Below are 14,474 nucleotides of genomic sequence, written 5' to 3'. Positions count from 1 at the left end.
CATCACTACTTATCGCACAAGGTTTTACTTAAAGATCTGGTATTGAATATGAAGTGATATATTCTTTATGGTAGATACAATTACAATTCTATAATAACTAGTCTAGTATATATGAGAATATTGAAATGTGTCTAATTAATGTAGCTACAGTCTATTTATATGACTCACTTGATAACGATATTTATATGAAAATCTTTGAAGGATTTAAGTTGTTTGAAACATAAAATTTGAATTCTCAAAAAATTTATCCGATCAAATTAAATAAATCTTTATATGTATTAAAGTAATTCAGACACATATGGTATAATCACTTTAGTGAATATTTATTGAAAAAATGTTATAAAAATAATTCTATATGTCCATGTATTTTATAAAAAGATTTAGATCTGAATTTATTATAAGTGTTGTTTATGTTGATGACCTAAACATTATTGAAACTTTTGAAGAGTTATCAAAAGCCATTAATTACTTAAAGAAAGAATTTGAGATCAAAGATCTCGAAAAACAAAGTTTTGTTTGGGTCTTTAAATTAAACACTTGACAAATGAAATTTTTGTCCATCAATCTAATTATATAGCAAAAATGCTAAAACAATTTTATATAGATAAAGTATATATATTAAGTTCATCAATGGTTGTAAGGTCATTAGATATGAAAAAAGATCCTTTTCTACTTTGTGAGGATAATAAAGAACTTTTTTATCCTAAAATACCATATTTTATTACAAGTGGAGCACTTATGTATCTTACTAGTAATACATGACCTGATATATCATATGCTATGAACTTATTAGAAATATGTAGTTCTTCTCCAACTCAAAGACATTAGAACGGAATTAAACATATAGTTTGATATCTGCAAAGAACAATAGATATGGACTTATATTATTCAAATGCATTAAAATTAGATTTAATTAGTTATGCAGATACGAGATATTTATCTGATCCACACAAAGCTCGATCATAAACAAGTTACTTGTTCACATATGTAGGTACGACTATTTCATAACGTTTTATAAAACAAACTGTAATTGCTACTTTTTCTAATCATGCAGAAATTTTAACAATTTATAAAGTAAGTCGTGAATGTGTTTGGTTAAGATTTATAACTCAATATATTTGAAAAACGGGTAGCTTGTTAACCAATAAGAAAATTTCAAAAATGTTATATGAAGATAATATTGCTTGCATAGCATAATTAAAAGAATGATACGTTAAAGGCGATAAAATAAAACATATTTTGTCAAAATTTTTCTTCACTCATGATCTCTAAGAAAAGGGTGATATTAGTGTTCAACAAATTCGTTCAAGTGACAATCTAGTAGATTTGTTTACTAAAGCCCTTCGTACTGTAATATTCAAAAAGTTGATACAATAAATTGAAATGCATCATTTTAAAGATCTCTGTATTGCAGTCATCAGAGGCAGTAAAATACTCACTGTGCTCTTTTCCTTAATCAAGATTTTTCTCACTAGGTTTTTCTTGATATGAGGTTTTTAATGAGATAGTATTTCAAAAGCGTATTCTTGAAAAGAATTATGTATTATTTTTTCTTCACTCGGATTTTTTTCCCATAAGATTTTTTCCTTGTACGGTTTTAACGAAGCATATTTTTTCCTTGTATGAATATTTCTGTGAATATCCATTTATGTTATCTATATCTAGTTTTAGATGTAAATTAGATTGGATCAACCTTAGGATTTAATCCATCCATCTAATCTCTAAGCATTATCTTCATCTTAAATTCAATCGAGATAAAGAGTTATTTGTCTATAGATAAGACCCTCACTTCATTTATAAACACTCACTTCAATAATATCTTATTTCTCCCTCTAAATACTTTATTTTCCTCTAAATACTTTCTTTGATATTTCTCTTATTTCTTCTTTCATATTTATTTCATAACAAATTTAAAATATTAATTTTTTATAATTTTTAATAAAAATATTAAATATTTTTATTTTAAGAGCATGTTTGGCTTGATTTTTTTTTTAAACTTAAAAGCTATTATAAAGCTCTTATAAAAAATAATAGCTTTTAAAATTAAGCTCAAGTTGTTGGATAATTTACTTTTTATAAGTTCTTTTTCATAAATAAGCTATTTAGCAAAACAACTTATAAACTTTAAGTTTAGTTAAAATTAACATAAAAGGTATTTAATAAATAACTTTTTATTAATTACGAATTTCTTTATTCAAAATAAAAAAAAATTAACTTTATTTTTTATCAACTTAAAAAAATTTTGGAAATATAAAAAATATTTTTATATAACATAAAGTTTATAATCAATAATAAATCACCAAAAAAGAGTTTCACAAATAATTTATAAGTAACACATTATTCATAAATAACTCATAAGTTAACGATTTCTATTTTCCATCAATGTAGAGAAAAAAATTGACTCAAACAAAAAAAAAAGAGATGAAAGAAAGTAGTGAGTTGACTACTAGAACTCTTAACCCTAACAATGGAGGTGAACCCAAAAAAGAAGAAGATAAATCTAAAGTGGTGGTAATAATTTAAAAAAATCACGTTTAGCTATTAATGTCCTTACCAACAAAGTCCACCTCCATGAACAATATTATCTCAACAACCATAATCATCAAATATTATTTCAATTTTCATCTAATTTATCTTAACAACCATTAACCTATTTGATTAATTATTTCAATTATAATCATCAAATATTATATACACCATAAAGAAGTTAGGAATAAATAAACATCATATAATTATCATATCAAACAATAAACTGAGAAATATCAACTAATAAAAAGAGTTTTCAAAGTTTAAAAAAATTATAGAAAATAAAATGAAAAACAAAATAAAAAGAAAAAGAAGAAATAATACCTGAATGTGCCTGAATGTAATTTTGAATTTTTATTGTTTTTTCTTAATTTTTGTAGGAATCTAAAAAACCCTAGAATGATGATTTGCAAAAAAGAGGGAGGAGAGGGAGATCGATAGGAGAGAGGAAAGATTATTTTTTGAGAGAGAATCTTTTGAGAAAAAATAACTCTCTTAAAAAACTGATTGTATTTAAAAGAAAAAAAAGAGAAAGCTTCTAATTGGAGCTTTTTTTTAGATTTTTTTTTTAAAAAAAGTGTTTTTAAAAGCTTTTCACGAAATCCTATTGACTTAACTTTTACTTTTAAGTAGTAGATAAGTTAAAAATAAACTAGACCAAACAGGTACTAAATTCTTATAAATAATATTCTCGTTTTATCAATTTAAAAACTATTCTCCCAATCATGAAATAGCAAATATTATGAAAGGTGAAGTTTAATTAAGCATGATTTTTAATTGATTTTGAAGAATATCTCTTCTTCTGAGACAATTTCCAACCAAACCAGGAAAAATATGATAGATGGCAATAGAGGGAGCTATTGGACCTATGGTCGCATCTCATTTTCAAGCATCAAATTCCACGAGGCTAACAATCCAGCTCCAATTTGGAGGAAATGTTGATTAATTCACATTTAGGAAATACCGATCAACCAATGCCAACATCCAATACCAAAATGAAGGAACTCGTTCTCTCTTTACAAGTAGATGGAACCAGTATTTTCAAGCTGTTGAATGGGGTTGCAACTGCTGGAAGGCTAGAAATTTGTGGCAAGTAGATTGCCGCCGGAAATTGCATAATTGCATTCTAGGAGAGTAAGAATGATACCGACAGATGATGAAGTACATCGTGCTGCAGTTGATGTAGTAGGTGCAAAAGGACTTGAAATCTGATTATATCTGGACATTCTACCCCAACTGCTGGATGCCAGCTAAATAGAACACCTCAAAGTGAACCTAAATGTAAATAAATAACCAGAATTAAGCATTCTCGACATTACACATAATTCAGTATACTTGCACCAGCAATACTAAAGATCTTCAAGTTACATGTTTTAAGGCCTCCACAACGAAAACATTCAAGCCTATTCTGAAGTGTGCAATTACGATTCTTTCTAAGTGCTCATCCAGATGCCTGTGGAAGTGACATGGCTGTGTTGGGTTTTTGATATTCAACTCATGCATCTGTGAAATAAAGTGGACCATAAAGGAAATGAAAATCTTGATGAGCCTCTTTCCAGCAGGCTATATATAGCTTCTTCACTGAAAAATAAAACAGAATCCTCTCAGTTTCATGTGAAATACTAGTAGACCACATCATTTGCCTGGGACATCCCCACATCTACTGGCAATATCTCAAGCAATCAAACCTAGCGACATCCTAGACTACAACATCATTACAACTCCACAAGACCTAAAAGGAAGGAAAACGAAAGGGCTATAAAAATTCTGTCAAAATTTAAAGCTTCAGATATGTTCTATACAAGCCACAGAATGTCTCCTTCATACACCTTCATGTAGTTTTCTGAGCTAAGCCTTGCTGAAATGGCTCTTAGGTGTCAACCATCCAGCATCATCACCACTAGGACTGTGATCTCCACCGATGTTCAAAATATCTTCAGAATCGGCTAACAAATTAGACCTGATCGTCACTGTTGGTCTCATTGATGGTAAAAGCGGAAGTGACGTTTCACCTCTTAAAATCCTAGCAGCTTCCTTCACTGTGGGTCTCTTCTCATGGTTCGGATGCACACAACAAAGTCCCACCTTGAGCATCCTCTCCATCTCTAAAACATCGTACCTCCCTGAGAGGCTACAATCAGCGGCCTCAATTAGTTTCCTTCTCACCCACAGGTCCCAAACCCAGTCAACAAGCACAGTTCCGTCTTCGGCCACAGGCCTCTTTCCTGTAGCCACCTCCAGCACAACCACACCGAAGCTGTAAACGTCTGTTTTCACAGTTGGAACACCACAATAAACATACTCAGGTGCGAGATATCCTATCGTTCCAGCTGGTATTGTGGCTTCTCTTGAAGCACAACTATGTTCATAGACTTCTGCTAAACCAAAATCTCCAAGCTTGGCATTGAATTCATCATCAAGCATTATGTTGCAAGTCTTCACATCTCTATGGATTATCTGTCTTGCACATTCTTCATGTAGATATGTAAGAGCAGAAGCAACCCCTAGAACTATGTTTAATCTTAAGCTCCAAGAGAGGAAAATTACAGAATCCGAGTTTTTATGAAGGAGTTTGTCAAGGCTTCCATTGGGCAAGTACTCATAGACCAGGATTAACTCAGATCCCTCACAGCACCACCCTTGAATCTGGACCAAGTTCTTGTGTTTTAAGCAACCCATCATCGTGGCAAACTCGGTGGTAAAAGGATTACGACCGCATTCTTTGTTGGACTGATCAAACCGCTTCACTGCCACAGCTCCAGCAGAAGGAAGAGACCCTTTGTAAACAACCGCTGAAGCACCTTCACCAACAATTCTATTCCTATGAAACCCCATTGTAGCTGATTTTATCTCCGCAAGTGACAATCTTGTTGGTACATTATTCATTTGAACTCTAGTCTGTATTCTTTTTCCTCTTCTGCCAACACCCCTTTTCTTCCTCACCGCAAAGAAACAAATCACAGCAATAATTGCTATTACAAAGACAACAGATATAGTTAAGCATCCCAATGCAACAGCCATGTTCCCCATCTTGAAACTTCTTTTATGAGGACGATAAATCTGAGGGCTATTGGTAGATGAATCCTCTGGAGAGCACATGAAGCAATACCCTTCTTCAATTGCATCTATTGGATTCACAGAAGGCCGGTAAGTCCTGAATGTTTTAAACCGCCATCGATCAACAGTGTGCATTGCAGAACCTTGTCCATTAGAAGCAGAGAAACCAACATGCATATATTCCTTGAATTGCGTGGCAAGGTCAATTTGGGCAACAAGAGCAGGACTTGGAGGCTTAGTTGATGAATAACTAACCCATATCTGAATCAACTTGGCGGAATCCCTATACTCAATCCAAGCTGTTATCTTTTTCCCACTTTTAAGATCAACCCCTTTTGACACAACATCAACCGAAGCAAAAGAAACGACCGTGTTCACATCAATCCCTATGTGATTACCGTTGATGTCACCAACTGAAGGATTAAAACTCGTATCAAACTCCACAGCAAAGAAAGAATCTTGAGAGTTTAAGTCACGTTGTGGAAGTCCTATGTACCCATTGGAGAAGCTGAAAGCATCAGCATTAGAGGTGATCAAGAAAACGATGCCATCTCCAAAAGGACATAGGGGGTTTGGGATGATGGAGAAAGAGAAACGGCAAGAGAAAGATGCAGTGGTTTTGTTCTTGAGATCAAGAAAACGAAAAGGGTAGGCGTAGAGAGCTCTTCCAATGTTAGCAGGAGAAGAAGAAGGCAGGCAGGTGGTTTCTTGAGTGAGACTAATGCCATTGTTTCTAAAGAAAGCGTCACCATAGAGGGTGATGTTGTTTGGAGTCAAAAGAGGGTGAGAAAGTGAGGGAAAAGCGAAGTTTAAGAGGAAAAGGTGGACCCAGAAGAGAAATAGACAAGAAACTTGCATTGTCTACGTTGTGGAAGAGATAAGAAGAGGGTCTTCTTGATGATAGTTACTCGGAAAGAGATGGTTTTCTTGAGAGCAAATGAGGTCTTACTGTGAAAATCTTGAAATAAAGTAGAAACAAAAAGAAAATTTCTTGCTTGTTTGATCCTCCATCTCGTATTAAAAGAGATTATTCATTGTTTTGGCAAAAAAATAAGTTAGAAAAAACAAATACAAAGTTCAAAGTATATTTTATAAGCCTAATAAATTGCATTTTGTCGTCTAAATACTTTATCCAATCTTTACACGTAAATGATTTAATACGTAAAATATCTTAATTTTTATATTAAAATTTATTTTTTTAATATTAAAGATAATATTACAAAAAATAAGTAATAATTGTAAATAGTTTTTAATGCAAATTGCATACTTTATAAACAATTATTATTTTAAACAATCAAATTTAATTTAATTTCTTTACTTCCATGCATTATAATATTGTCTATATGTTTCAACAAGATGAGCATTTAATCTATACTTGAAACGTTTATTTTTATTCTTTTTTGTGCATATGCGTTTATTGTATATTTTTCCTTGAGTTTAATTAATACGTTAAAATAATAATAACAAATATATATGAAAAAAAATCTTTTAACAAAAAAAATTTATAATTGAATAAATAATTGAGAGAAATTTGAGTTTTTGCTTAAATTGGCAATTAATATAACTAATGTGATCAACTTTGTGGATCTCAATTTTCAATCTTCATTCAATCAACACCTAATAATCATATTTTCATGAAAAAGAGTAAAGTTTAATAAATTGTTAGTCTAAATGTTTATATATATATATATATATATGTGTGTGTGTGTGTGTATAAATCAATAAAGTACCCATTAAATTTAATAAATAAATGATGAGATTAATAATTAAGTTTAAAGTATCAACTAAAACTAAATGTAGATGGCTTTTCAAAAAAAAAAGTAAATGCAAAATAAAAAGAGGAAAAAAAACATGAATCAATACTTATGTCCTCTGAATGACAAAGAGGAGGTCTTAATACTTTTAGATTTAAATTCAACTTTCATTATGTTTACATTTGATATAATTTTATGTTGGATTTTATCCAATCATATATACGAATGTTTGTTAAGTCTTTAGTTTACTTCATTTTAATTTCTTATATCATATGTAACAGCTGTGTCATTTACATGTTAAGAGTTATTTGATTATGGTTGTAATTTCTATTTGTATATATAACTTCAAACCAATAATTGCTTGATTAGTTAAGTCAATATCTTCTCATCTATTAAAACACTTTATCAATTAAATTATTAACATTATATAATTTAGTTCCTAATTTTCTAGCCACTAATTAGGCAAAATTAATTTTCCTTCAATCAATTATTCTCAATGCCAATGAGGCCTTCTCTAAGTGGTAAAGAAAAGGTCCTAAAACCTTTAGGTTCTAATTCGACTCTCATTACATGTAAGTTTAATCTGATTTTATGCTGAATTTTTTTCCAATTATATATGCTAGTTTTTTTTTATATCATATACATGTTAAAAGTTATTTGATTATGATTGTAATATTTATTTGTATATATAACTTCCAAAAAGAAGCAATAGTTGCTTGATCATAAGTTAATATTTTATCATCTATTAGGACACTTTATCAATTAATTATTGAAATATTACAAAGTTTAATTAGGTCCAAAGTTTCTAACCAATAGTTAGGCAAAATTCATTTTTATAAGCACATCCTAAAAAAATATATGAAGTAACTAAGGAATTGCATCTCTTTTTCCTTTACTTTTTAATTCCAATTTTGGAAATACTTTATTGAATTGAATCTATTACATCTTATAAATGTGATTTATATAGTTTAAAAAACAAGTATCTAATAAATGTGATTTTATTTGATGTCAAATTATGATATATTAGACTCACTTCTGTTTATTTAAATCATGGTCTAATGACTGTAATCTTATTAGAAGAATGCTAATTTTGTGTAAAAGTTATTTAATTATGAATTCAAGTAAACTACTGTTAAATATAATAATGATAATTTAAAGAAGTATTTGAAAGATAAATTTATTAATTTAAAATTTTTTGTAAGGATATTTTTAATTCTTTCACTTAACTTTGTCCTTATCATTTCGAATATTCTTTTTTGGACAACTATATTCCTAAACAAACTCTCAAGCCTCTGCAAAATTGAACTCTTAGATTATATATTATAATACGACTTCAAAAATGATTAATTAAATAAACTATTATTAATTAAGAATAAAATACTTCCATTTAATAAACGATTAAAAATATATATAGTTTACTAAATTGATATTGATAATTTGATATTATATATCTAAATTTTCATGAATAATATGATTGATTAATGTTAAGCATATTTGAAAGCTAAAATATTTCTATGTTGTTACTCCACATCTTAGTTTAAGGAAAAATGTCTTATTTCGTTGATATCAAGATTGTAAGTAAATTCAAAAAGGTACTTCAAAATACTTAAAAAAGATATTATAATTTCTTTTTTCAAATGATAGTTTTAATCATTTACTATTAACATCATTAATCAACAGTTAAAGCAATTATATTTAACTTTTTTTGTATAAATTTGTCCTCTGTCCAGTATGTGCTGGACCTAAATAGGGGGGGGCTTTTCTTTCTGTATGCAGGCAGGTTTGTTTTTGTTAGCCTGCTACTTCCATGTAAATATTTTAGTCTGTGAATGAATTTTCAGTTAATACTATTGAAATATGTTAGGACACAAATGCTCTCTTAAGAAAAATCTACTTTTCCTCCTTTTTAAAATTTAATAAAATTTATTTTAATATTTAATAAATTTTAATATTTAACATTAAAACAGGATTTATAAATGGAATAGATTGTCTTAATTTGATACCTAATAAAATTTAATATATATTTTAAAATATTATGTAATATTAAATATAATTTTTTAATTATTAATAAATGGTATTAACAATCAAAAGCTTAAAAATATTGTTTTTAAATAAAAAAAATAAAAATATCTTTTGAAATTGAAGTGTTTTAAGGGGTTTTTCGAATTTTAACCAAAGCTGTGTCTCCAGCCCAACCAAATTCAAGCTTAGAACTTTTTAGCCTCTATGAATGGCCATTTGTTCCCTTGGAAGTACGCAGACGATGGCAGCCTGTTACTTTCACATCCAAACAAATCTCTCTACAAGCTTAAAAATTTGTGGTTATGGAAACTCTATTATATGGTGACGGCAGCCAAAAACACATTGTTAAACGACATCGTGTGCGGTCGGTGTTCTTACCAACGAAACAACATCGTTTTGGTCATCCATTCCATGAGTGGTTAAAACTTAAACCCCCCGACCTGGCCGGTAGGTTACAGAACAAAGGTAAAAGAACACAAGTTTTGGCGATGGAGGCGAGACTCTGTGCATCTTTGGGTCTCCCTTCTCCTGACCCAAATCACCATCCGGCAATCGACACCGACTTCACATCTCTTTTCACCCATTTCACCACTCTCACATCATCCACCCAAAACCCTCAAAAACCCCTCAAACCTTCCCGAAATCCCCTCTCCTTTGCCTCAGCCTCCATTTCAGCAGATGCCCAATCAAAATGGCTCAAACCCAATCCCCCAAAACCCACCGAACTTGAAATTCCTCACCCTTTTGCCAGTTTAACTGAACCCCAACAACAAGAACCGCCTAAATTTCCCAAATGGCTAAAACCCACATCCAGAAACAGCCCCAAAGTCCGAACCCTCATGCAAAACTTATCCGTCTTCGAAAGAGCTCTTATTGGTGCAGCTGGTGGTGGAATTGCTGGTGCATTTACTTACGTGTGCCTTCACCCACTCGATACCATCAAAACCAAAATGCAGACCAGGGGTGCTTCCGAGATATATGCCAACACATTCGATGCAATAGTCAAAACTTTCCAGACTAAGGGTATTCTAGGATTTTACAGAGGAGTTTCAGCTGTTATTGTAGGGTCCACGGCTTCTTCAGCTGTTTATTTTGGGACATGTGAGTTTGGGAAGTCCATTTTGTCTAAATTGGATTATCCAGCTTTGCTTATTCCTCCAACTGCTGGTGCTATGGGAAACATTGTTTCATCAGCTATAATGGTACCTAAAGAATTGATCACTCAAAGAATGCAAGCTGGTGCTAAAGGAAGATCATGGGAAGTCTTGTTAAGAATTTTAGAAAAAGATGGGATTTTGGGTCTTTATGCCGGTTACTCAGCTACTTTGTTAAGGAATTTGCCTGCTGGGGTGTTAAGTTATTCCTCTTTTGAGTACTTAAAAGCTGCGGTTTTGAGTAGAACAAAGCAGGCTAATTTGGAGCCAATTCAGAGTGTTTTTTGCGGTGCTTTGGCTGGTGCAATTTCAGCTTCTTTGACAACTCCACTTGATGTGGTGAAAACAAGGTTGATGACTCAGGTTCATGGGAACAAAGCTGTTGCTGCTATGTATAGTGGGGTTAATGCGACGCTAAAACAGATTCTGAAGGATGAAGGTTGGATTGGTTTGACTAGGGGAATAGGGCCTAGAGTTGTTCATAGTGCTTGTTTTTCTGCTTTGGGGTATTTTGCATTTGAGACTGCTAGGCTTACAATTTTGCATCAGTATCTAAAACACAAGGAGAAGGAGTTGTCTAAGATCAATGTTGCGCCGGCTTGATTTACAGTATGTTGGTGATAATCATTTTCTCTATTTTGTTAAATTTGTTTCCATTGAGAGTAGTTCAAACAGACTGATTTCTGCCATTACACTATCATACATTTGGTATACACAGGTTATTTCTTGGTTAAGGATTCAATTTTCCCAACTTATAATATATTGTACCTATGCATGAAGAACCATCTTGTTCCACAGTACCTCAATTTTAATATGCTGAATATTACCTTTTCTGGTTTAATACTGAGTACCAGCTTACTTCCATAAAGTTTTGAAGCTTTCACTTGTAGAAGAACGATGGTTTAAAGTAATAGTTTCAAGTGTCTAAGACTTCCCAGTCGACTAGGTAGTAACGTTACTTTTAGGGTCATTCCTTGTTGTGCCCTTTTAGATCAATCTTTTACAGATTAGTGGCATGTGATACTTTTAGTGCCTCTATTTGCAATGGTTCGTAGTGCTCCATGGAGGATGCTGTTTGTGATGTAGATTCTTTTTAACAAAAGGAAACTGTAACTTCAAAGTTGTATCCGCCATGTGTGAAATTTTCTGGTCTATGCTAGAAAACAACTAGTTGGTTTCTGTTTGTGGGGGTACATGCATGAAACGAATTCACCTTGCTTCTGTGGGTGGATATCACGTACATTTATGCCTTTTTAAACTCTGGATTTGATTCTTTTTGTATGTCTTCTGTATTGTTGGATGATAAATAGGAGAAATGGCTTTTTAGAACTCTGATGGGTTCAGCTTCTCATACAATGGTATGGCATTTGCTTTTGGTGTTTATTGGATAAAGGTAAGCTTGAAACCTTTTCTTTGATTGGTGATCAAATATGTGATTGGAGAGGAATCACGACCTTAACATAAGCTGCTTAGATAGTTTGTTCTGTACATGAATCGAGCCTGCTTTATTTCAGTCAAATACGGAGTAGGTTCCAGTTGTTGAGTGGCTTTCTAGAATATAGAAAGAAGCCATATACACATGTATGGATGAGTTTGTGCTTGGCTCTCGTTGGAGCTCTTGGGATTGAGATTGCTTGCACCTCCTCAAGCCTTGTACTTTAGTTAGCAGTGATTGAGCTAGGAAATTGGTATTGTGGGATTGAATATGCTCTGAAAGAATAGAATAGCACATAAGGGTATGCTGTCGGATTCAGCAACCAGATATTCTATCATGTGCTTAGCTGGTCTGTTTTACATCGGCACAGTTATGGAAGGCATGTTTGCAAGATTTCACATAGATAACATGTAATGCCCCTTTTTTTTCTATTTTGAGAAATATATAATTCGCTTTTTGTGGAGACAGAGGTTGAGGCAAACGATAGGTGATTTGGGTTTTCGGTGGATGTAAGAGTGATGAAATAGGTGAAAAGGGCAATGGAGTCGGTGATTTGGGTGGGAACAGAGTCCCAAGGAATAGATGTAGCCATTCAACCTGTCTTTGTCTTTTTTTGTTTTGGTTTTTTATGTGGTGTTTTGATCACCACGAAGTATAGTTTCCGCAAACATGCGAGGAACAGAGATTGCACAAACCACAAGCGCTAAATCTTTTGTAGAGACAATTTTCACTTATTTTCAGGGATGGGTTTTTTTCCATCATACGAGACCGTATGGCTCTGAAAGTAACACGCTCATCCGTTTAATTTCGGGGAACAATTGTCCGAAAATTTTCAGAAGACTAATCCTTCCTACAAGCAGGGAACCGCTACAATCTTGCTTTGCAGCAAACAGTAACATGTTCAGAATCCTACATTCCAACAACATTTTTGAACATCAATGATAATTCAATCATGATCCAGCTCCTGCCTTGAACAAAAAAGGGTGTTTATCCTAGTCTTGGCGATGGTTGCAGTATCAGCCCATCAGCATCAGCTATCGCCAGTGGTGTTGTGTTTCATATTCCGTTTTAAATCAGGGGACAGTGTTATTGATCCAATGACCTTTAATCTGGGGAGGGGGACACAATTACAGAATGGGCATGCCTGTTTTTTTTTTTTTTTTTTTTGGTTAACAAAGGAAATAACGCCAATAGTTATTGCAAACTAGTTCTTACGTTACAATGAAAATCCCTGGCTAAAAATAGTTTCAGCGATTAAAAAACAGAACGGGTACGAAAAGAGTCACCCATAGCTCCTTCCCCTGTTTGCAGGCAAGCACCAGCGGATCTCTTAACTCTCTTTGTTTCATAGAGCAGTGCATTGCACTGACTTGTTGCAATTCCCAAGTCAACAGCCTGTATTGTCCATTAGAGGTCCCCAACCCAACCCAAGGGCTGTAAGCTAGGCTCCATTTCTTCACAGAGATCCACTTTCTGACTCCCTTCATCTTTTGTTAATCCAATGGCAGACGTCCTATCCTATCTCAGCCTGCTCCCTTATTTTAATGAACGCCTTTTCTCTGCTCTTCAAAAACAAAAAATATGTGTTCGTAGGATCAGAATTGCCTTCGGAAAGTCCTCTTAGTCCTAGTTCGCCAGTGGAAAACAACAAACCTAATGAAAATGTTTATTCAATAATCCTGAAAACCTGTCAATAAATAAAGCATCAATTGTTCTCGTAATTAAACACAGAATTAACAAAACATAAAGGATCAATGAGTCAGAGACATTAATATTTTCCAACGAATTTCTCATATTTTCCCAAGAAACAGCAAATATGGCAGAAGTGGAATCAAAGCATTTGCAAGAATGGCATCCTGCCAAACAAATTGTGTTTCCTTTAAAAATCAATATAACAAAAATACAGTAAAAACTAACTAATTACATCCCTAACCAAATCCAAAAATCTCTGGATTTCCTTTCTCCTCTGTATGTTATGTCCAAAAAAATAAATAAATTCTCAACAAGGCCTAATATGGGTAGTCCTGGTTTCGTAACTTCCCAAGCTCCAATCTTTACATCCAGCCCTTAGAGCCTTGACCAAATCCCTACACATTATCCTCACATTCCCTTCCCCTTCTCTTTGCATGACCACCAAAATCTTGGTCACTCCATTCCCTTTCACCACCTCTTCCTTCACCTTCTCATCTTTCCTCAAGCAACACACGCTCCACAACACTAATACTGCGTCCTCCGTCGCCGTTTTCGACACCTTCAACAACCTCTCCACTATCCCCGCCGCACATTTCGGATCCGAACTTATTGCTGACCTACCTTCCGGGCAAGTGCAAAGTACTGCTAACATCTTCAACGACTTTTCGGTTAGGGAGCTTGATAGGATCTCAACGGCGCCATTCTGGATGAGCTGGGATTTTATGGAACGGGTTATTGAAACGTTGGTTAAAAAGGAGACAACAGCGTCGTTTAGGGGTTCATTGTCGTTGCTCTTGAGGAGATGGACAAGGACGTATACAAGGTTTTGTGACT

The 14,474-nt window shown here is 33.1% G+C and overlaps 3 protein-coding genes across 3 annotated transcripts in view; 1 reads left to right on the top strand and 2 right to left on the bottom strand.

Moving 5' to 3' along the window:
- Nucleotides 1-4,374: 4,374 nt before the first annotated feature.
- Nucleotides 4,375-6,441, bottom strand: LOC110417337 (Concanavalin A-like lectin protein kinase family protein). Its single transcript, XM_021429631.1, has one exon. The coding sequence runs from the start codon at nt 6,439-6,441 to the stop codon at nt 4,375-4,377; it is 2,067 nt and encodes a 688-aa protein (XP_021285306.1).
- A 3,344-nt stretch (nt 6,442-9,785) lies between these two features.
- On the top strand, nt 9,786-11,247 carry MFL1 (Mitochondrial substrate carrier family protein). The gene has a single exon (XM_021429632.2). It carries the CDS (start codon nt 9,848-9,850, stop codon nt 11,114-11,116), a length of 1,269 nt encoding a protein of 422 aa, XP_021285307.1. The 5' UTR covers nt 9,786-9,847; the 3' UTR covers nt 11,117-11,247.
- A 2,540-nt stretch (nt 11,248-13,787) lies between these two features.
- Nucleotides 13,788-14,474, bottom strand: part of LOC110417342 (U-box domain-containing protein 29-like) — a 1,552-nt gene continuing 865 nt past the window's right edge. The window contains exon 2 of the mRNA XM_021429642.2: nt 13,788-14,459. Coding sequence (XP_021285317.1) covers nt 13,948-14,459 — 512 coding nt within the window. The 3' untranslated portion in view covers nt 13,788-13,947. The remainder of the gene's footprint in view (nt 14,460-14,474) is intronic.

The sequence above is a fragment of the Theobroma umbraticum genome, unplaced genomic scaffold (genome assembly GCF_002168275.2).
Source record: "Theobroma umbraticum cultivar Fairchild unplaced genomic scaffold, ASM216827v3 scaffold_51.0, whole genome shotgun sequence".
Taxonomy (NCBI): Eukaryota; Viridiplantae; Streptophyta; class Magnoliopsida; order Malvales; family Malvaceae; genus Theobroma; species Theobroma umbraticum.
This window is presented reverse-complemented; position numbering and strand designations above follow the sequence as displayed.

Bases quoted from the DNA above. Each gene is read 5' to 3' on its own strand.
- LOC110417337 (XM_021429631.1), bottom strand. From the start codon at position 6,441: ATGCAAGTTTCTTGTCTATTTCTCTTCTGGGTCCACCTTTTCCTCTTA.
- MFL1 (XM_021429632.2), top strand. From the start codon at position 9,848: ATGGAGGCGAGACTCTGTGCATCTTTGGGTCTCCCTTCTCCTGACCCA.